Source organism: Pan paniscus, chromosome 11 (genome assembly GCF_029289425.2).
Source record: "Pan paniscus chromosome 11, NHGRI_mPanPan1-v2.0_pri, whole genome shotgun sequence".
NCBI classification, from domain to species: Eukaryota; Metazoa; Chordata; class Mammalia; order Primates; family Hominidae; genus Pan; species Pan paniscus.
This window is the reverse complement of record NC_073260.2, coordinates 71,820,710-71,844,754: the sequence shown is the minus strand read 5'-3', so window position 1 is coordinate 71,844,754 and position 24,045 is coordinate 71,820,710. Positions and strand designations below refer to the sequence as shown.

The 24,045-nt window shown below is 41.5% G+C and overlaps 1 protein-coding gene across 2 annotated transcripts in view; it reads right to left on the bottom strand.

The window, feature by feature from the left end:
* The window catches only part of TMC1 (transmembrane channel like 1), a 319,210-nt gene that overhangs the window by 183,529 nt on the left and 111,636 nt on the right, over nucleotides 1–24,045 (bottom strand). For both annotated transcript variants that reach the window (XM_055091901.2, XM_055091900.2), the window contains exon 5: nucleotides 4,373–4,440. In XM_055091901.2, the coding sequence (XP_054947876.1) occupies nucleotides 4,373–4,388 (16 nt within the window). In that variant the 5' untranslated portion in view covers nucleotides 4,389–4,440. The remainder of the gene's footprint in view (nucleotides 1–4,372; nucleotides 4,441–24,045) is intronic.

The window sequence follows — 24,045 nt, the reverse complement described above, 5'->3', positions numbered from 1 at the left end:
CTTTCCCCAAACACATTAATCTATAAACGCTTTGAGAGAAGGGACTCTGTCACAATACCTTCTTCCCAGAGCACTTAAAAAGAACAAAACAAATTATTTGCTGAATGAACTGTGATCAGATGAATGAATGAATTAATAAAGTGAATTTCTATGAGAATTTATAATCCCAACACATTGATATATAAATTATTTATTTATTGTAGGAAATGCTATCTATTCATCTTTATATATAGTAAAACATTATTCAAGTACCACAAATTTAGAATTTTGAAGAATTTGTACAAGGCTTATCTTTGTATTGTTGAAAAAAATTTTATATGGCCAAAGACAGTATAGCAACATGGTGATGATTGCCACCTTTATTTTGTATGTCAATTCAAAGTTTAGAAATGGCTTTCACAAGCATTATCTCAATTAAGTGCTATTTTACCAATAGGCAGTTTCTACTTAAAAAAAATCACAGAATCTATTGATACACTGAAGGAAAATTTCAAAGGGCTTTTTCTAGCTAATATGTAGTTAATCTGCTTCAAATTATGATGAGACAAAGACAGAGAGAGCTCTCAATACAATTACATTTTAAATTACAGTTGAGAATTGTCATCATTTTTACAGACGTTCCCCGGGTTGGTCCGCATTGCAGGTTATTTCTTTGCAACATACTAAGGTTCTTAACTGATCCCACCTTCCCTCTGGTAACTGTCTACTCCCTTAGCTTCTCCTCTCATCTCGCTGGCCCATCCTTTCTGTTTCTTCCATGGGCTTATCCTCCTCCACCCACCTCTAAATGCTGAAGTTGTTCAGGGTGCCATTACTAGCCATCTAGCCATCTTCCCTTGTCATTCTATATGCTTTCCCTAGGAAGCCACGTGATTTTAGAAACTTTAACTCACAGATAATGACAAAATCAGTATCACCAACATCCACCTTTCTCCTAAGCTACAGCAAATATCTTGCAAATAATCAAGCCATATCCCAAACAAACCTCTTTCTGCTGCCTTCCTGTTTTATTTATTAGAATTACCTTCTACTCAGATATACAAATGGCCAACAAGTATATGGAAAGATGTTCAGCATCACTAATTATCAGGGAAATACAAATCAAAACCATAATGGGATACCACCTCCCTCCTACAACAATGGTCATAATCAAAAAATCAAAAAATAATAGATGTTGGCATGAATTGGAGACTATTATTGTAAGTGAAGCAACTCGGGAGTGGAAAACCAAACATCATATGTTCTCACTCACAATTGGGAGCTAAATTATGAGGACACAAAGGCATAAGAATGTTACAATGGACTTTGGGGAGTCAAGGGAAAGGGTGGGGGGTGAGGGATAAGAGACTACACATTGGGCATAGTGTACCCTGCTTAGGTGATAGGTGCACCAAAATCTCAGAAATCACCACTAAAGAACTTATTCATGTAACCAAACACCACCTGTTCCCCAAAAACTTACTGAAATTTTAAAAATAAAAATAAAAATAAAAATTTCCCTTCTACTCAACTGACCAAGTCAGAAACTTGGGAGTCATTCTTAATACCTTCTTATCCGTCATCTTCCCACATTCAATCTCACCAAATACTAGTATTTCTATGTATCAAATGTTTTTAGAGTTTTTTTTCTTTTTGTATCAGACAGAGACATCATGCACATCATCAAATTCCCTTGAATGTTCCCTTTCTTTCTATGGTTCTGCGCAAATCCCAGCCCCAACCAATCACTTGCCCTTGAAGTGGCAAGCCTACAGCAGAGTTGACAACCTGCAATCACGAGATTTTAGGGCCTGTGCTACTTCCAGACTTGGCTAAAACATCACACCATGGAGTGTGGGATCTAGGATCTTACAGCAATGCCCTGTTGAAGGAGCTCGATAATACAACTCAGAAGTCTGTTGTGTTGACTCTCCATGGAGTGAAAACAGCATACAGGAGGTTATCCAGGCAGATAAATTTGCCTTGCTTCATCTCTTCATGGGCTACCTCATGAAAATAGTTTTTCCTTGCTTTCTGTGCAGAGTATTTCAACAAGCTGAGCAATGGACTTGCCAGTTGACTTGTTCTGTCCCAACTGGATAAAGAAAATGTGATATATATATATGTGCTATATATATGTGATATATATATATCTATATATTTTCATATAGATATATATATATAAAATACACCATGAAATACCATGCAGCCATAAAAAAAGAACGAGATTATGTCTTATGTGGGAACATGGATGGAGCTGGAAGACATTATCCTTAGCCAACTAATGCAGAAACAGACAACCAAATACCACGTTCTCATTTATAAGTATGATAATGATAAGAACTTATGAAAACAAAGAAGGAAACAACAGACCCTGGGGTCTATGTGAGGGGGGAGGATAGAATGAGGGAAGGGAGGAGAAAAGAAAACTAAACTATTGGGTTCTGGGCATATGTACCTGGGTGTGAAATAATATGCACAACAAACCCCTGTGACACATGTTTACCTATGTAACAAACTTTCATACGTACTCCCAAGCCTAAAATAAAAGTTAAAAAAAAAGGCTTGTTCTGTCCCTTCATAGCTTGTTGGAAGTCATCATAGTAAGGCATCACTTATCTTTCCTTTACCTCTAGTCATCACAGTGACGCATCACTGAACATTGTACAGAACCTGGCACATAATAGACACTCAATAATGGAGCTATTGTTATGATTCTGTGACATTATGTAAACCACACCAGGCAAGTCTATCATTTTTTTCCATTCTTATGAAGCCCAAGTATTGTCTTAAAAACATTTGCTTTCTATTTATTGATTTTTACCCATTTTATTATGTATAAACCAAACATAACTCTCATATAAAAAGTTTGGAAGAGAATACCCAAATGTTGATAATAATATTTTTGTGGTGGGATTCTGTATTTTCATCAGTGCATCATTTAGTACATTTTCTCTAAAGTTTACATATTTTCTGCAACAGCATATATTACATTCATAATTAAAATAAAGCTGTTAAACTTTAAAATACCTGCTATGTGAGCACAATAAGGTTAATAAATGATAAATAATATGCAGCACTAATAAACAGCAGGAATAATCCATTCTAATTTGACTTGCTTAATGAGATGGTTGGCAATTAAGATAGCCTGAGCAGATTTATTACAAGTTTTTGTAAAAACTACTTGGGCACTTAAAAAGTTTGCCAGCACTATAACTACCTAAATAGCCTGAGGAACTTGAAGATCCCAGGGTTGAGAAAAATGCTAAGGTGTTGAAATCTACCATCTTCCATAAGATTTGAATCCTATTCTTACTAATGAAAAACCACGCCACCCTGTTAAGAGTTAATATGAAAGTTTGGGCCATTTCCAATAGCTTCTTTGGAAAGATGTGTAGAGCCTCACAAGAAGTGGTTGTTTTGTTTTTGTTTTTTCAAAAGCAATGACCTTCTCAATAATGATGTTCTCCAGGTGTTTAAAGTTAATAAAATGAGCATATTAAATAGGGTACTGCTCAGATTCCCAAGATATGAGCCTGAAGCTGGATGGCTTTACTAGATTATCTCTAAATGAGGTCTCTGTTTCCACTTTCCATTCTAAGATTAAATAAGTAAGCTAACAAAATGACTGATAGCAAGATTATCTGGACTAGACAGTCTATACAGAAAAGCAAATGTGTGTGTCCAGGTTTTTCCTATTTGAAAATTCTGCCAGTTTGTCTTTAGGGAACTGAAATGTTGTTGAAAATAGATCCAAGTGTAAGCTACATAAATGTCACAGAATGACTGATGAATGAACATGCCACACATTATCCACACAGTACTGAAAATGCACCCTATGGCAAGTCACAGCAAGCAAAAATGTGTTTTATCACATTGCTCATTCCTTCACATAAATATCCTACAACAATAGGGTTTGATGTCTCCTTTCTCTGCTATCCCTGACTTTACCTGCTTCCTCTTCTCAACTTAATTTAGAACTTTGCTTAACTCATAAACAGAAGCAGAACACGTCCCCTTTCAAAAACTGTCTCACACACCAATCTGACAATAGGTCACTGCTGTGGAATAAAGCCCGCATTTGAGTTGCTATGCTGAAATCTCAGTGCATTTTCCTTTCCTCCATTGTCTTTCTGAGTGAAAGCGAGGTCAGTTTTAGCACTTACCAGTTGGTGAAATCATTCATCCATAAAAGAGAAGAAGGTGGAGAGATATTAAACCCTTCTCAATTTCTCAGGAAACAAAGGGAAACTACCCACAGAAAAAAATGAAAAAGGGAAAGCCCCAAAAGAGGGAATAAAAATTGTAAAACAAACTTTCCAAAGTTTTCAAATACCTTTATACCTCTCAGAAAGACATAGTGTCCTACAGACAGTCTTGATTTTGTAAATACCTTTTTTGGGTGGCATCCTGGGGGTATCCCGTCAGAAGGTCTCAGTGGCTGGCTAGTTTGGAGAGGGACTGCAGGATGAAGGAACAAATATTTCAGGTTTGATCTAGCACATCCACACACTTCTGCCTGCCACTGAAAGTGCTCCCCTGGTGCCATTTCACCATCTGAAACTTAAGAAGGTACTCATTTCCTCACCATTAAATTTTCATGAATGTTTAGTTTGCCATTTAAGGGACGGAGTACTCAGGTCAAAGGGGTTGTATTTGGGGTTCATGTTTGGAATAAAACTAAACTGATCATATAAGTCCTATTCAGAGCAAAGCTGGCTTCATCCCACTCTGCCTGTGCTTTCCTGCCTCATTTTTAATGCCTTCCATTCTACGGTTTTATCCTAATTACATATATTGAGGGCAGTGTAAGTGAGTGCACCCTTAGAAAGGTAAGAAATACCAGCCACTAAGTGTGCTTGGTAAATTAAATGGGTTAGTAAAGAAGATACTCCTGCACTTGGCGTTTGGGTTTAAGCAGCAAAGCTATAGCACATTCAACATAGCAATCAATCTCCAATAACAGGAAACCTGGGGGCATAGTATTTATTTTCTCAACTTTTCTGAAAGTAAAACTTGCTATATGAAGAAAGTGCTATTTTTCTGAGGAAGTATAACATTTTTTTCTTTCTATTGAAATTTCTCCTAGGAAGGTAGTGATCTTTGATTTGGAATGATAAAAAAGATTTCCATCAGTGAAAAGAAAGGGACAAAAGACACCAATTGTAATGGTGCAGAAAAGGCTGTCTTTTTGAGAGTAAGGACGCTGGCATTCTCTGGTTACTTGAGTGATAGCAAGCATAGCTGCACTAACCTTGGCAAGAGGAAGCAATGTTTTGAAATGGATCCTGGTGGCACATTTATACTGGAGCAGCTTTTGACTACACAAATCAATTTGTGCACATATATGACCCTTCTAGAATATATAGACTAGTACATAGCCAAGGCAGTATGGAGCACACCCTAAATTATGTCTTAAAATAAATCTCTGTAAGGGTGATGTTCACCTGGTTTTTCCCTATTCTAGATACTGGATTTTAATTGGAGTAGTAAGAGAGAAGACAGCTGATACAAGTATTTATATGTGAAGATATCCAGAGTACTTAATTAACTTAAGGACTTACAAAGAGATAAGGTTTTGTTGCAAATTATTGAATCTGTAATTTAGAGCAAGAACAACATGCAATTTGATTTATATTAACCATAAATATATAAAATAACTCTAAATACTATTATAACAAAAACCATGAGAAAATTAACAAAAGATGTTTTGCAAGACTCATATCCAGAAGATTATGAAAACAAGACTAAAGAAACTGAAGACAATTAAAAAAGAAAAATAGATGAATTAAACTACATTAAAATAAAAAAATTTCTATTCATTAAAAGAGGTTTCAAAGAAAACTAAAAAAAAAGTAAGAGATATTTGCCACTGACAGAGCATTTTCTTTTCTCTCTCTTTTTTTTTTTTTTTTTTTTTGAGATGGAGTCTCACTCTGTCACCCAGGCTAGAGTGCAGTGGCATGCTCTCAGCTCACTGCAACCTCCACCTCCTGGGTTCAAGCAATTTTCCTGCCTCAGCCTCCCGAGTAGCTGGGATTACAGGCACCCGCCACCACACTGGGCTAATTTTTATATTTTCAGTAGAGATGGAGTTTCACCATGTTGGCCAGGTTGGTCTCGAACTCCTGACCTCAGGTAATCCACCCACCTCAGCCTCCCAAAGTGGGATTACAGGCATGAACCACCATGCCCAGCCCAACAGAACACTTTCTAAAAGATTAGTATCAAAAATAAAGAACTGTTTTATTATAACAAGAAAAGGACAAGCACACCTACAGGAAAAAAATGGCAAAAGATTTGAACAGATACTTCATATGTTAGGATATAAAATGGCCCATTGGAGGTTGCAGTGAGTCGAGATGGTGCCACTGCACTCCAGTCTGCAGGACGGGGCGAGACTCCATCTCAAAAAATAAAAATAAAAAAATAAAAAATAAAAATAAAATAAAATGGCCCGTAACCCAATAAGATGAGCAAAAACATGAACAGTAATATCATAAAAGAAGGGAAAATATAGCCCATAAACATAAGAAGAAAAGTCCAATGTCTTCTGAGTAAATGGAAATCGAGACCACTACAGGTACAGGTATGAATTGTCATGTATTTTTTCTGGCAAAATTAGTAAGTCTGAAAATAGTAAATGTTGAAGAATGAAGATGATTAGAATCTCTCATATACGGCTAATAGGAGTATAACTTAGCTACTTTGGAGAACAATCCAGCAATATCCTGTGAAAAGTTGAGCTTTCGCTAAACTATGACTCAGAAAATTTAATACTAAGACTATTACAATAAACTTGCACCTGTGTATGAGGTGGCAAATACTATGTATATTAGTAGCACTGTTCATAATAGAATAACAATAACAAAAATATTGCAAAATATGATCATCAGTACATAGATATGTAAATTATGCAATAGTCACAACAATATAAATCATAGACTATAATTTTGGAATATTCACAAAACAGAGTGTGATATAGCAGTAAATGTACATGACTTGATAAGCTGATTCCAAAAATTTATATATGTGAGAGGACTTCAAAAATTTTGTGGAAAAATATAATTAAAAGATTAAAATGAAAAATATAAACTTTATTTCTCAATATAAGCTCCAACAAGTTTAAGACACTTTTGTAAGCAATGATACCGGCCAAATAGTCCATTCCTTAAGAAATGAAGACCCTGGGAATTGAATTATGTCAATGCAGTCTTTTTTACATTATTAACTAAGGAAAAATGGGTGCCCCTTAAAGATTATTTTAAGATTAGAAAACAAAAAGTCAGAAGAAACCAAATCAAGACTGTAAGGTGGCTGCCTAATGATTTCCCATTGAAATTCTTGCAAAACTAGAGCTTTATTTTGTGAGAGCTTGTTTCGTGACAATGAACAGGAACATTGTCATGGTGGAGAAGGAGTCTGTGGTGAGGCTTTGCCAGACGTTTTTCTGCTAACGCTTTGACTTTCTCAAAACACTCCCATAATGAGAGATATTATTGTTCTTTGACCCTCCAGAAAGTCAAGAAAAGTGCCTTGAACATCCAAAAAACTGTTGCCATGATCTTTGCTCTTGACTGGTCTGCTCTTATTTTGACTGGGCCACTTCCACCTCTTGGTAGCCATTGTTTTGATTGTGCTTTGGCTTCAGGGTCATACTGATAAGCCATGTTTCATCTCCTATTAATGTTCTTTTAAGAAATCTTTCTGGACCTTGATCCCACTTGTTTAAAATTTCCGTCAAAAGCTCTACTCTTGCCTGCAGCTGATCTGGGCACAATGGTTTTGGCACCCATAGAGTGGACACTTTGGCCAATTTTAATTTTTCAGTCAGAATTGTGTAAGCTGAGCCAGTTGAGATGTATATGGTTGTGGCTATTACTTGTGCTATTAATCATCAGTGCTCTTCAATTAAGACACAAACAAGATGAATTTTTTTCCTATCAATTAATGTGGATGGTCTGCTGCTGTGGGCTTCGACTTCAACGTCATATCATCTGTTCTTAAAATGAGTTATCTGTTTGATAATGTGACATTTTCCCCATAAATTTTTCATAAAGCATCAATGATTTCACCCTTTTTTCACCCACGCTTCACGATAAATTTGATATTTGTTCTTGCTTCAATTTTATCAGAATTCATGTTGCTCTGATAGGGGCTGTTTTTAAATTGATGATTTATCCTTTTTAGTGCCTCAAACTACTAGCTCCTGTTCACACATATTATAACAAGTTAGTACACATTACTTTGATGCAAAAGAATTTTGAAAATTTTAAAATTCCATACTTTTTTTATAATACACATTTTCCATGTACTTTTTGATTAATGCAAATTACTTGGAATACGAAAATGCAACCTTGAAAAGGAAGAAAATAGCAGACTTTTACTACCTAACTTTAAGACTTTATTAACTACAGTTATCAGGACAGTGTAGCATTGGCATCAACAGAGATGAATCACTGAAACAGAAAAGAGAATTCAGAAATAGACTCACACATATATAGGCAAATGATTCACAACAAAGGTACAAAGACAATTTAATGGAGAAATTAGTCTTTTCAATAAATAGTGCTGGAACAATCAGTTTTCCACATATTAAAAAAAAATCTTCAATCTGCATCTTATACCATATACAAAAATTAACTCAAAATGGACCATAGACCCAAATGTAAAACCTAAAACTATAAAACTTCTAGAAGAAAACACATAAGGCTATGGGTTAGGCAGATTTTTTTTTAGATATAACACCAAATGTCCAATCCATAAAATAAAAAAAAACATAAAGTGAACTTTATAAAATTAAGAGCATCTGCTCTTCAAAAGACTGCTAGGAGAATGAAAAGACAATCACAGACTGGGAGAAAATATTTGCAAATCATACATTTGTTATAGGATTTGTATCCAGAATACATATAGCACTCTCCAAAGTTACTAATAAGAAAACAAACAGTCCAATAAAAAATGTATGAATTATTAAACAGATATTTGACCAAGGAAGATAATGATGGCAAATAAACAAAAGTAAAGACACAACATAACTAGACACTAGGGAAATGCAAATTAAAACAACAGTGAGATATCACTACACATTTATTAAAATGTCTAAAATTGCAAGACTGACTATAGCAAGTGTTGGAAGGGGGATGGTGAAGAACTAGAACTCTCATACACTGCTGCCAGGAATGTAAAATGGTACACACTTTGGACAACAATTTGGCAATGTCTTTAAAAGTTAAACATACATCTACCATATGACTTAGGCATTCTACTCTAAGACATTTACCCAAGAGAAATGAAAGCATATGTCCCTATACAGACTTCCACATGAATCTTTGTCACAGCCAAAAATGGAAATAATGCAATGTCCATTCACAAATGAATAAATTGCAATGTATTCATGTAATTGAATGCTAATTTGTAATAATACAGAATGAACTATTGATACACACAAAAACTGATATGAATGGCAAAATAATTGTGCTGCATGAAAGAAGCCAGACAAAAAAAGAGCACATGCTATATGATTTAATTTACATAAAATTCTAGAAAATGCAGTGACAGAAAGCAGATCAGATGGAAGGAGGGAAGAATAACATAAAGACACAAGGAAACTGAGATATGTTATTACCTTGAAAGTGTTGATGGTTTCATTGTGTATACATATGGCAAACTTTTCAAGTTGTAAATGAGTATGTGTAGTTTACTGCATATCAATTTCTTTCCCTCCACAGGGCTGTTTCTCCATGTGAATGTATATGAGTTTTATCTCAATAGAGCTATTGAGATACAAGCCATGCATGGGCCCAAATGAGAGTATGTTATGAAATAAATATCAAGATTAATCTACTTCTGTACACGTGATATCTAAAAAAGCGGGAAAGTTGGAAGGAGAGAAAAAAGGCAGAATAAAAGGAGGAAGAAGAAAAAAAGAAAGGAAGGAAGGAGGGAGGAAAGGAGAAGAAAGGAAGGGAAAACCCTTTGAAAATTAGACAGAAACAATCTAAATACATATAACAACGTGAATAAGTCAAATTATTTGTGCTCAGTGAAAGAAGCCTGTCTCAAAAGGCTACATACAGTAGTGTTCCATTTATTTGACATTCTTGAAAAGGCAAAACTATAGACAGAAAATTTATTAGTGATTGTCAGGAGCTAGGAGAATTAACCACAAAGAGGCTTGAGAGAATTTTGGAGGGGAGACGAGAGAATTATTCTATATCTTGTCTACAGTGATTGCCACACTAATGTAGGTGTTTGTTAAAACTCATAGAACTTAAAGGGTTTATTTATTACATCTGAATTATATCTGAACAAATCTGACTACGAAGAAAAAGTAGAAAAACAATACTTCTTGGCTTAACCTTGGGCTGTAGTTATTTTTCTCTGCCTATATTGAGTCTTTTTAAAAATTGAATTGACAATATAAAATGTTTAAAAATTTCATACAAATTTTTGGATTTCTGACTTTTCTTTAAAAATATGTGACAAACCATACTCACATTTTTACATGGCAATAATCTTCTGTGGCTAAATAGGCAGCTGTTTCCTCTGCAGGCATGCAGTCAATCCCTACCTGATAGCTTTACTATTTAAGGCATACTGCCTGTCCAATCCCTAGAGATATTTACATTTAAGTTCTTGCCTTAAACTCATGTTAACCAACACCTTTACTAGCATAATCTGTTCCCTAGTCATGAATAAATCTGTCTATAGGAATGAAACAGGAAGTGTGTGATGACAATAGAACTAGAGGCATAGGGACCACTGGGGCCCTATAATATGTAGTTAGGACACAGATCATAAGATCCTGGAATAGAGAATTTGCAGCTTGAGACTAATATACAGAAAATCACAGCTGAGCATCTTAAGGAGAAAATAAACCAGCCAAATTCTGGGTGTTATTTCATCTACTTCGTGAAGGCCTTAATCACCAAAATCTAAGATCTGGGGCCAGGCACAGTGGCTCACTCCTGTAATCCCAGCACCTTGGGAGGCCAAGGCAGGTGGATCATGAGGTCAGAAGTTCGAAACCAGCCTGGCCACTATCATGAAACCCTGTCTCTACTAAAAATACAAAAAATTAGCCAGGGGTGGTGGCTCACGCCTGTAATCCTAGCTACTAAGGAGGCTGCGGGAGGAGAATCACTTGAACCCGGGAGGCAGAGAGTGCAGTGAGCCGAGATCGCACCACTGCACTCCAGCCTGAGCAATAGAGCGAGACTGTCTCTCAAAAAAAAAAAAAAAAAGATTTGGGACTACCTTATAAGCATATTTTTATTTCCGATAGTGAACACAGTGGCTCACATATATTAATAATAAGTTGTCCATAATTGTTGTCTGGAAAGAAAACGAAGGAGATCAACAGGTAAAGGATCCAAGAAGGGATGAATGCACGGGCACAAGGTTTCTGCAGTTGTTCAGGACCTTGGGGACAGAAGGATCCTGTGCTTCATTGACTGTTCCACTGTTGCCATCTGGAAATTCTTAATAATTTTTGAACAAAGGACCCTACTTTTGGCACTAAGTTCCACAAATTACATAGCCTGGACTAAATCCAGGAGTTTGTAGACCCATTATTGAGCTTTTTCTACTGGAGGACAGTGAAGAGGACTGTTTTTGACACGGTGCATGTATTTGGCATTGTCATAAAGTCCAGGGTGAGGCTGGGCGTAGTGGCTCACGCCTGCTATCCCAGCATTTTGGGAGGCCAAGGCAGGTGGATCACTTGAGGTCAGGAGTTAAAACAAGCCTAGCCAACATGGTAAAGCACCATCTCTACTAAAAATACAAAAATTAGTTGGGCATGGTGGCTCATGCCTGTAATCTCAGCTACTCAGGAGGTTTAGGCAGGAGGATCATTTGAACCCAGGAGGCGGAGGTTTCAGTGAGTTGAGATTGCACCACTGCATTCCACCCTGGGCAACAGAGTGAGGCCCTGTCTTAAAAAGAAAAATAAATAAATAAAACTGCCACATAAGTGTCATTGGTTTAGGCTATTAGGCTATACCCACAAACATAATTTTGACCACCATATATCTAGTCCATACTGTCTGCCACATGAAAAGATGGACACATCTAGCAAATTTCTTTACATTTTCATTCATAATCAAATCTCAACTAAAGACCAGGCACCGTGGCTCACACCTGTAATCCCAGCACTTTGGGAGGCCGAGGCGGGTGGATCATGAGGTCAGGAGATTGAGATCATCCTGGCTAACACAGTGAAACCCTGTCTCTACTAAAAATACAAAAAATTAGCCAGGCGTAGTGGCGGGCGCCTGTAGTCCCAGCTACCCGGGAGGTGAGGCAGGAGAATGGTGTGAACCTGGGAGGCAGAGCTTGCAGTGAGCCAAGGTCGCGCCACTGCACTCCAGCCTGGGCGACAGAGCGGCACTCCGTCTCAAAAAAAAAACAAAAAACAAAAAACAAAAAAACAAATCCCAAGTAAAAACCATTTTGAGATAAAGGGTAAAAAAAGAGACAAAGACTTGTGGTTTCATTTCCTAAATGTTGCCTGATTCTTGATATACAGCAGGTAAGAGGAGATTGGCACTGGAATAACTATACCTATCTTAAGTGCATGTCCCCATACTTGGAAAGCTTACTGTCATTCAGGCTGCTCACCCCCATGATGATGCCTGGATAGCTTAGATGCCTAAATCAAGAGATGAGTGATGACTACACTGGAGCCTTTGCATCACGATTCTTTACAATAAAGGATTGGCGACCATAAAATTTATCCTCCACATCACATACTTTTGAGTGCTAAAATGTTAAGTTGGAGAAAACTGGAACAATAGACATTAAACAGGATTCTCACAGGCCAGCCATGACAAGTGGTCATCCTAACTATATTATCACACCATAATACAAGCATCCCATTAGACTTTAGTAGTACCAATATACAACATTAGTAAAAATGACAGTCACAAAGACATTACCAAACATGTATCAAGTGCTTTTTCTGTGCTGGGCACTGTGTTAAGCACTTAATTAAAAAAAAAATTGGATTGGCAAAACCAGAAATATGTTTTATTAATACTACATATTGGTCGCATGATGCTTTTGAATTAGGCTATGAAATTGGTTCTTTGATCTATTTTAAATTATTGTGATGCAAATTAGGATTAATTTTGGTTGCTGGAGTTGGGGGATAAGTAGTGCCTAAAGAATTAAGAAAGATGAACAATGAAGAGAAGGACTGTGTGGTAGATAGAGCTCCCTCTCCCCTCTCCCCTCTCCCCTCTCCCCTCCCCCCTTCCCCCTCTCCCCTCTCCCCTCTCCCCTCCCCCCCTCCCCTCCCCCCTCCCCCCTCCCCCCTCCCCCCTCTCCCCTCTCCCCTCTCCCCTCTCCCCTCTTTCCACGGTCTCCCTCTGATGCCGAGCCGAAGCTGGACGGTACTGCTGCCATCTCAGCTCACTGCAACCTCCCTGCCCGATTCTCCTGCCTCAGCCTGCCGAGTGCCTGCGATTGCAGGCGTGCGCCGCCACGCCTGACTGGTTTTCGTATTTTTTTGGTGGAGACGGGGTTTCGATGTGTCGGCTGGGCTGGTCTCCAGCTCCTAACCGCGAGTGATCCGCCAGCCTCGGCCTCCCGAGGTGCCGGGATTGCAGACGGAGTCTCGTTAACTCAGTGCTCAATGGCGCCCAGGCTGGAGTGCAGTGGCGTGATCTCGGCTCGCTACAACCACCTCCCAGCCGCCTGCCTTGGCCTCCCTAAGTGCCGAGATTGCAGCCTCTGCCTGGCAGCCACCCCGTCTGGGAAGTGAGGAGCGTCTCCGCCTGACTGCCCATCGTCTGGGATGTGAGGAGCCCCTCTGCCTGGCTGCCCAGTCTGGAAAGTGAGGAGCGTCTCTGCCCGGCCGCCATCCCATCTAGGAAGTGAGGAGCGCCTCTTCCCGGCCGCCATCACATCTGGGAAGTGAGGAGCGTCTCTGCCCGGCCGCCCATCGTCTGAGATGTGGGGAGCACCTCTGCCCTGCCGCCCCGTCCGGGATGTGAGGAGTGTCTCTGCCCGGCCGCCCTGTCTGAGAAGTGAGGAGACCCTCTGCCTGGCAACCGCCCCGTCTGAGAAGTGAGGAGCCCCTCCGCCCGGCAGCCACCCCGTCTGAGAAGTGAGGAGCGTCCTCCCTCCTCGTCTGGGAGGGAGGTGGGGGGGTCAGCCCCCCGCCCGGCCAGCCACCCCGTCCGGGAGGTGAGGGGCACCTCTGCCCGGCCGCCCCTACCGGGAAGTGAGGAGCCCCTCTGCCCGGCCAGCCGCCTCGTCCGGGAGGGAGGTGGGGGGGGTCAGCCCCCCGCCTGGCCAGCCGCCCCGTCCGGGAGGCGAGGGGTGCCTCTGCCCGGCCGCCCCTACTGGGAAGTGAGGAGCCCCTCTGCCCGGCCAGCCGCCCCGTCCGGGAGGGAGGTGGGGGGGTCAGCCCCCCTCCTGGCCAGCCGCCCCATCCGGGAGGGAGGTGGGGGGGTCAGCCCCCCGCCCGGCCAGCTGCCCCGTCTGGGAGGGAGGTGGGGGGATCAGCCCCCCGCCTGGCCAGCCGCCCCGTCCGGGAGGGAGGTGGGGGGATCAGCCCCCTGCCCGGCCAGCCGCCCTGTCCAGGAGGTGGGGGGGGCGCCTCTGCCCGGCCGCCCCTACTGGGAAGTGAGGAGCCCCTCTGCCCGGCCAGCTGCTCTGTCTGGGAGGGAGGTGGGGGGTCAGCCCCCGGCCCGGCCAGCCGCCCCGTCCGGGAGGGAGGTGGGGGGGTTAGCCCCCCGCCTGGCCAGCCGCCCCATCCGGGAGGTGAGGGGCGCCTCTGCCCGGCCGCCCCTTCTGGGAAGTGAGGAGCCCCTCTGCCCAGCCAGCCGCCCCGTCCGGGAGGGAGGTGGGGGGGTCAGCCCCCCGCCCGGCCAGCCGCCCCGTCCGGGAGGGAGGTGGGGGGTCAGCCCCCCGCCCGGCCAGCCGCCCCGTCCGGGAGGGAGGTGGGGGGTCAGCCCCCCGCCCGGCCAGCCGCCCCGTCCGGGAGGGAGGTGGGGGGGTCAGCCCCCCGCCCGGCCAGCCGCCCCGTCCGGGAGGGAGGTGGGGGGTCAGCCCCCCGCCCGGCCAGCCGCCCCGTCCGGGAGGGAGGTGGGGGGGTCAGCCCCCCGCCCGGCCAGCCGCCCCGTCCGGGAGGGAGGTGGGGGGTCAGCCCCCCGCCCGGCCAGCCGCCCCGTCCGGGAGGGAGGTGGGGGGGTCAGCCCCCCGCCCGGCCAGCCGCCCCGTCCGGGAGGGAGGTGGGGGGGATCAGCCCCCCGCCCGGCCAGCCGCCCTGTCCGGGAGGTGAGGGGCGCCTCTGCCCGGCCGCCCCTACCGGGAAGTGAGGAGCCCCTCTGCCCGGCCAGCCGCCCCCTCCGGGAGGGAGGTGGGGGGGTCAGCCCCCCGCCGGGCCAGCCGCCCCGTCGGGGAAGTGAGGGGCGCCTCTGCCCGGCCGCCCCTACTGGGAAGTGAGGAGCCCCTCTGCCCGGCCAGCCGCCCTGTCCGGGAGGGAGGTGGGGGGTCAGCCCCCCACCCGGCCAGCCGCCCCGTCCGGGAGGGAGGTGGGGGGGGTCAGCCCCCCGCCCGGCCAGCCGCCCCGTCCGGGAGGTGAGGGGCACTTCTGCCCGGCCGCCCCTACTGGGAAGTGAGGAGCTCCTCTGCCCGGCCACCACCCCATCTGGGAGGTGTACTCAACAGCTCATTGAGAACGGGCCATGAAGACAATGGCGGTTTTGTGGAATAGAAAAGGGGGAAAGGTGGGGAAAAGATTGAGAAATCGGATGGTTGCTGTGTCTGTGTAGAAAGAGGTAGACATGGGAGACTTTTCATTTTGTTCTGTACTAAGAAAAATTCTTCTGCCTTGGGATCCTGTTGATCTGTGACCTTACCCCCAACCCTGTGCTCTCTGAAACATGTGCTGTATCCACTCAGGGTTGAATGGATTAAGGGCGGTGCAAGATGTGCTTTGTTAAACAGATGCTTGAAGGCAGCATGTTCGTTAAGAGTCATCACCACTCCTTAATCTCAAGTACCCAGGGACACAAACACTGCGGAAGGCCGCAGGGTCCTCTGCCTAGGAAAACCAGAGAACTTTGTTCACTTGTTTATCTGCTGACCTTCCCTCCACTATTGTCCTGTGACCCTGCCAAATCCCCCTCTGCGAGAAACACCCAAGAATGATCAATAAAAAAGAAAAAAAAAAAAAAAAAAGAAAGATGAACAATGAAAAAAGCTATGGCCATTTTAAAATGTAAGTAACAGAAAATTAAATTACATTTGAAGGCAACTTGGATTTGACATACACTTTTTAAATAATTGCAGTCCTTCTTATTTAATTAAGAAAGGATAATTTTGGTGTTAGAGTTCCTTTAATTTATTCCTCTATGTATTAGCTAAGAATGCTTATTAAAATAACAAATGTCAGAGTAATTACATTAATTTCAAGCATATATTTCACGAGCGACTCTGCCAACATATCTGAAGACCAGCGATAAAATGTATAGATTATTTCAGGGCTTTATATGTATATCCAGATACAACTTCTGCACAGAAAATCTTTAGAAAACTGTCAAATATAATTTTCCTTTTTCAAAGGATGTTTCTAGGAAATAATTAGGTTTCTAAAAAATCCATGAATATGTTGGGGTTCTTAAAGACAGTTGCCATAAAAAAAATCAAGAGATTAGAAGTAGAGTGCCAAATGTCTTATATTTATTAATTGTGTGGGCCGTGTTTCAAATTATGAAATCTACTTTCTTAAGCCCATGGTTAGCATCTTCTAATATATCTTTCCATACATTATGGAAATTTATATCACACTAATTGCAAATAAATCCCATGAAATATTAGAATAAGTTATAGTACATTAGAATATCACCAGCATCGCTTCTCGGCCTTTTGGCTAAAATCAAGTGTAAAATATCACCAGCAGTTAGTTCCCAGTAATGAAATTCATTACACATTTATATAACTTCACATATTTCCTGATTATAAAAATAAATGCATACTTACGTTTTTTAAAAAAAGCAATAATGAAGAAGAAAGTATAAAGATGAAAGTAAAAATTCCACCTATGGTAGGTTGATAAATTACTCCCTTATTTCTCTATGCTCTTCGGTAAAGAAATAGTTCTCAGAAGTAAATGAGTATTAATTTTTCAATCAAAATTAAAAATAATTGTGCATTAAAGTAAACTAAAATGCCACTAATTTGCAGGGAGTGAGAAGGAATTAAAAGATAAAGCAGCATGTTTTCTATAAATAAACTCTTGACCGTTCTCAGAAAAACTGGATTTTAGTCCAAAATCTAACACATAGTAGCTCTGTGACCTTCGCCAGTCATCACTAGCCCTCTCCATGGGAGATGACTGAGGGCAGCTTTCTATCAATTTACTCTCTACACATTTATTTCTCGCTGTTTATGCATTCAGCCAATACTATAGAGAAGACACATATGGCAGGTCCTGTCCAAGCAAGGCAATGAACACTATGCTCTGTATTTTTACTGACTCTTTCCAGCTCCTTTGTACAGAACAGGTTCAAAAAGAGGTGTGGTCAAAATAAGCAGCAGGAAGGCGGCTGCTGCAGTTCGGTGAGCATGAGTGTCGATTGTGCCCCAGACCAGAACAACAGCAGTGGACACTGCGAGAGGTACACGAGTTCCAGACAGATTTGGAATTAGAATAGTCAAACCCAGCCGATGAATTGGAAGAGCAGTTAAAGGAGAAAGCCAAGGAAAGGAAGTTTCAAAAATGACTCCCGGGCCTCTAGGTTTCAGTTACTCAGGGAATGAATGCACACATTGTAGTGTGTGGGGAGTGATAGATGATTAACGTATAAAGAAATAGATAAGATTTTTATATTGAAAACAAAACAGAGGAATAATAGGTAGAGAAGGATTGTAATAGTATGGGCAGGCTGGGGGCGGGAGGAGAGAAAGTATATGTTTCAGACAGGAGACCAGGATAGGACCTTCTAAGTTGTCTTTGAGCAGATCTGGAATGAAGGGGGTGGTGGTGGGAGGCAGCATGATCAATATCTACACGGCTTCAGCAGAACACCATGACAACTATAGCAATTCAAGACACTTCCCTTGGACTCCACTTTAAAATGTACTAGGCCACCACTTATGTGCTAAACTAGTTTATGTTTTAAAAAGACTACCACAATCCATGATTCCTTATTACTGGAATACTAATTCTCTTGTACTTTTCCAGTTCTGAAGAAATTTGAATCAACCACATCTAAGGATGTGGCTTGAACAACTTAGAATGAACAAAATGTTGCCATTGACTTTCTAGGATTCTTTAGTAAAATTATTTGTCAAGTTACTTTCAGGCAAACTGTCAAAACACATGTCTGAATTACTCTACCAGATGCTGGGTAGAAAACAGACTCTATTTACTACAGTGAGACTTCCATGAGATCGTGTTAGTGGTCTCTGGGAAATAGGTCTTCTAATATTACAATCTTTTAGTTATCTATACTGACATTAGAAGAATGACTAAAAGAGTTGAATGATTATAACTAACTGCAGAGAGATTTAAAATACTGAACAGCTCAGAGGACTACCATGTTCAAACTGTGAATCTGTTAGGAGTTCCTACTTCCAAAGCACACTGGAGACCTGTGGGAAACCCACCGACTGGGGATGGAAACAGGGGAAAGCCATGGGGAGGATTCAGACTTCTTGGATTATCAGGGTGAAGAACGTATAGAGTAGGAGAGTTTTGGTAAGTGAAAAAGTCCAGTACTCAGAACAAAGGGATCTCTATGGTAGACTTCTCTATACTAGATAACTAACATAAGCTCTTGAAAACAAAAAAATAATAATAAGCATTTTAGTAATCTGGCCCTATGAATTTTCTGACCTTTCAAAAATAAGCACATTGGCTGACACTGGTGAATAGCAAATATCTGAAATGATTTTGAAAACCATACGGGGCTGCTGACATTTTTGCCCGTCTCCTCCACATTTATTCTCATTAGTTGATTGAAAAAAAAAAAAAGGAAAAACTCAAAGTTCTAGGCTGCTTCTCTAGGGCATGGTTTCTCAGTAACAGCACTATTAACACTTTGGACTGAATAATTCTTTTTGTGGAGGCTGCCTTCTGAATTGGAGAACGTTTGCAATCTCTCTTGTCATCTGCCCACAACACCAATAGCATCTAAGCCTCTAAGTTCCAAAATAGCATCAGCCTCTAAGTTCCAAAATTGTCTCCAGACATTGCCAAATGTCCCCTGGGGAATAAAATCAATTGTTGAGAACCTCTGCTCTGGGGTGATGTGCTAATACATACCATAGATTCAAAAGAACCACACATTGCTGAATCCTTTTTTTTTTTTTTTTTTTTTTTTTTTTTTTTTGAGATGGAGTCTTGCTCTGTCACCCAGGCTGGAGTGCAGTGGCGCAATCTTGGCTCTCTGCAACCTCCAAGTCCCAGGTTCAAGGAATTCTCCTGCCTCAGCCTCCTGAGTAGTTCAGACTACAGGCTCCCACCACCACACCCAGCTAACTTTTGTATTTTTAGTACAGATGTTTCACCATGTGGGTTTCACCATGGTGGCCAGGCTGGTCTCAAACTCCTGACCTCAAGTGATCCTCCCACCTCAGCCTCCCAAAGTGCTAAGATAACAGGCATGAGCCATCACGCCTGGATAGATAGCTGAGTTCTTTATCAATGAAAGAATTACAAGCACAGGAAAGACCTGGGACAGAAAGAAACAAGATGCCAACCGCCAAACTGTGCCATTTTATTTTTTTCTATAGCACTTTGCTAATCATATATTGAAATCTTAGAAAATGAGTCTCTGAGCTGCCTCAATTTTCATAATTATTCATTCTTAGAATAGTCCAAGCCCAGACAATTTAGTGATGCGTCTAACTGAAATGTGCACCAGTTTCTTGACCATCTATACTTAGAAAGTCTCCATCCTCAGGATAAGCCCTACCCACCCGGGTAGAAGTTTGGTCTTTATTCTGTCGATTGGAGAGGCAGAAGGCAGTCTAAATATCACAAAAAGAATGGGAGATCACTTCAATCCCATTCTGGATCCTGGATTCTCTTTTCTTACCCTTCTGACACAGGTAATTTTGGTAGATTTCCCGGCATAAAGGGAGTTATCCTATTTAGTGGAGCTCTTAAGTTCAATGGCCATAGAAAGGATAAGCTGTCCTTAGGTGATGAATTTATCTGCGCTAAAACAAGTGTTTCAGGGCAAGCATTCAGTAAGGTGATATGACAGCATCTGGGTTTATATCAGAAATGCCTAATGACAGGCTCTGCTTAATCACAGTCTCCACTATTTCCTAATCTCCATTTGTTATCCCTCCTTGCAACCTTAATCTATTCCCTAGCTTCTTTCTATGCTTTCTATGCTTACTTTAAACTCCTATTCCCACTGCTCCTTGCCTCATTCTCGAAGTTTCCCAAATCAAATTCTCAAGAAAAGAGAGCTTGACTGACTTATCATTTTAAATAATAATAATGTGAGATAGTGTGATTTATAATAAGATATATATAGTATTTGTTTTTGGCACAAAGCCCCTAAAGCCCTTGGAATTTTCTAAGAGCAATAAAGGTAACAGGAGCATCTTTTGTTATTCAGTCACACCAGAGTTTGTGTTAATGAGGTGACTTTTGGAAAGTCCCTAATGATAAGCAGGGCTGTTGCCACGGAAATCAACCATGTGGTTAGAGTTGGAACTTTCAGCCCAACCTCCAGACCAACCTCCAGGGAGGGGCATGTATATGCAATGAAGCCCTCATAAAAATCTGAAGGAACATTTTTCTTTTTCTTTTCTTTCTTTTTTTTTTTTTTTTGGAGACGGAGTCCTGCTCTGTCACCTAGGCCAGAGTACAGTGACACAATCTTGGCTTACTGCAACCTCTGCCTCCTGAGTTCAAGCAATTCTCCTGCCTCAGTCTCCCAAGTAGCTAGGATTACAGGCATGTGCCACCACACCTGGCTAATCTCTTTTTAGTAAAGACGGGGTTTCGCCACATTGGCCAGGCTGGTCTCGAACTGCTGACCTCAGATGATCCACCCACCTCGGCCTCCCAATGTGCAGGGATTACAGGCGTGAGCCACCACACCTGGCTTAAGAACATTTTTCGAAGAGCTTCCAGGTTGCTGAACACATGGAGGTGCTGAGAGGGTGATGAGCCCAAGAATGCATGGAAGCTTCATGCTCCTTCCCACATACCTTGCCCTATGCCTCTCTTCCATCTGGCTCTTCCTGAATTGTAATTTCCTTTTAAAGTAAACTGGTAATCAAATAAGTAAACTGTTTTTCTGAGTTCCGTGAACCATTCTAGCAAATGGTCAAATCTGAGGAGGAGGTCCTGTGAACCTTTAATTTATCTCCACCCAGTCTAAAGCACAGGTGAAAACCTGGACTTCCCATTCTCATTTCAAGTGGGGCCATGAAACCACCTTTGCAAAAATTATGACAGTGAGAGAAATCTGACATCTTTCTTCTAACATCACAAGCTAACTGCCTTTTTTAACTTTAAAACAAAGATGATAACAGTCCCTACCTGAAACTAATGCCCTCCTTGGTGGGGGACTGAAACTGCCTTTGTAAGACTAATGAAAGTCCACAAGGTTGGGATTATGAGAAGAACCTAAATTCTGCTAAGATGTAAGTGTAGTTAAATGATAACCAGCCATTGTTCCCTAGCTTACCTTTCTATAATAGTTTACTGCTCAAGAATCATGTAGCCAGAGGTCACAAGATTTTTAACTTCCCCTCTTGCTCCTATAGATAAAATCACCATTGTCAAAATCTAAGATTGGTCTCTGAGATATTTTTAAACTTTCGCATTCTGGCAACTAACTGACTCCACCCGGACCTGTGACTCATGCCAAGAAATTGACTCCCACACAGAAACTTCCACCCAGAAACTGACTCAGCATGCGAAGACAGTTTGGATACTCCTATGATTTCATCCACAACTCATCAGCAGCACTCATTCCCTAGTCCCCTGTCTGCCAAATTATCCTTAAAAACCCTAGCCCCTGAGCTCTTGGGGAGGCAGATTTAAGAATTATCTCCCATCCTTCCACTTGGCTGGCCTTGTGATTATCAAATGCTTTCTCTACTGCAACACCACTGCCTTGATGTATTGGTTTTTCTGTGCAGCAGGCAAGAAGAACCCACTTGGGCCATTATAGACAGTCTTATGAGACTGAGCTTTTAGTCCATGGGATCAGATGCTGTTTCCATGTAGATGGTGTCAGAACTGAACTGAATTATAGGACACCTAGTAGGTGTCTGACAAACTGATGTAGAAAAAACTCCACACATTTGGTGATTAGAAGTGTTGAGTTGTAGTAGCAGTGGAGGAAATAGAATTCATTCCTTTGGTTCATGTAGAGAATTTTTTTTTCAGAACATGTAATAGGATTGTGTCTTGTGCCAGTCAAAAAGTTACAGGTATTAACTCATTTAATCCTCACCTCAAACAAACTGAGTGGGAACAATCAATAAACTCATTTTACAGAATAAGAAAATTAAGGTCAAAATCAACTGGTAGACCTTGGATTTGGAACCAGACAGTCTGACTCCAACTCCCATGACCTTAACCACCTATGACTTGACAGGCATGGGTCAGGAGCCTGCTATCATCCAATTTTGGCAGCACCTGGTTACCACAAAGCATGTGGTCCCTATAGCAGAAGCTGAGGGTGAGGGCTACATTATTTAAAATCACATAGGCATGTGGCAGAAAACTGTTTGACCTAACAAAATAGCCATCCAACATGGCAACAAAGTCTACCTCAAGTGTGAAGTAAATAATTGGTTAACAAAAATACATTTTCTACACCATGAACACAGAAGAAAGCAGAAAAGGTAGGGCCAAGCTTTCCCTTTAAGCAACAAGATATATCAGGTTATAGTGGACCCACGATTTTATTGAACAAACTGAGTAAGGAAAAATTCCACCTGTTCTTTTAAATGTTAACATTCTCATTGTTCAAAGTCTTCTTTTGAATCATCTCTCAGTGACCAAAATACACCTTGAAGCTCATTTTGTTACATTTATCTTTTTTTTTTTTTTTTTGGCAGAATAGTGTCTATGTTAGAGAGCTTCTACCTCTAAAATATATCTTTCTGTTGCCTTTACCAATCAAAGAGAACTTTTCTAATCTTAAATACCTGCCTCATAATCTGGTCCCTGGTAAAGCATGCAGATACGTTTCCAAGTTCTGGAATTTGATATTACATAAGAAAAGTTAGAGTTTAATTTTGGTTTCTTTATTCGCAAACTTTTTACTGCTGCCTGAGTACTTATTTTTGTTAAAACCTTATAATTAATATAGTTTAAAGAATGTTATTGCAGCAATTTTTTTGTTTTCAATTCTTTTTATTGGAATTTGTGAGCCTTTCCAATCTGCATACTTTGATCATTTTCAATGCAGGGTCATTTGCTTCTATTACATCTTTCATACTTGCTCTGTTTGTTTTATCTTTGTGGGTTCCTTAGGAATATGTAAAGTTCTTAGATGTAGCTTCCAACTCCATTCTCTGTCCTCTATATCCATTACCTTTCTTTTTCCAGCCCCTTGTCCTCTTACCCTATGCCCTGGGGAAACTTCTCAAGTTTGTTTCCCATGTGTGTTCTGCAGTATGGAGTCTGCTCCTTGCTCCCTCAATGTGGGTGATATGGTTTGGATGTTCTGTCCTCTCCAAGTCTTATGTTGAAATGTGACTGTCCATGTTGGAGGTGGGCCTAGTGGGAGGTGTTTGGGTCATGGGGTCAGATTCCTCATGAATGTCTTGATGCTGTCCTCATGATAAGTGAGTTCTTACTCTGAGTTCACATAAGATCTGGTTATTTAAAAGACTGGCATCTCCTCTCTCTCTTTCTCTCTCTCTCTCACTCCATCTCTCACCATGTGATATGCTAGCTCCCCCTTCACCTTCCTCCATGAATAGAAGCTTCCTGAGGCCTCACCAGGAGCAGATGCTGGCACCATGCTTCTCATACAGCCTGCAGAACCATAAACCAAATAAACCCTTTTCTTTATAAATTATCCAGTCTCAGGTATTTCTTTATAGCAATGCAAGAACGGACTA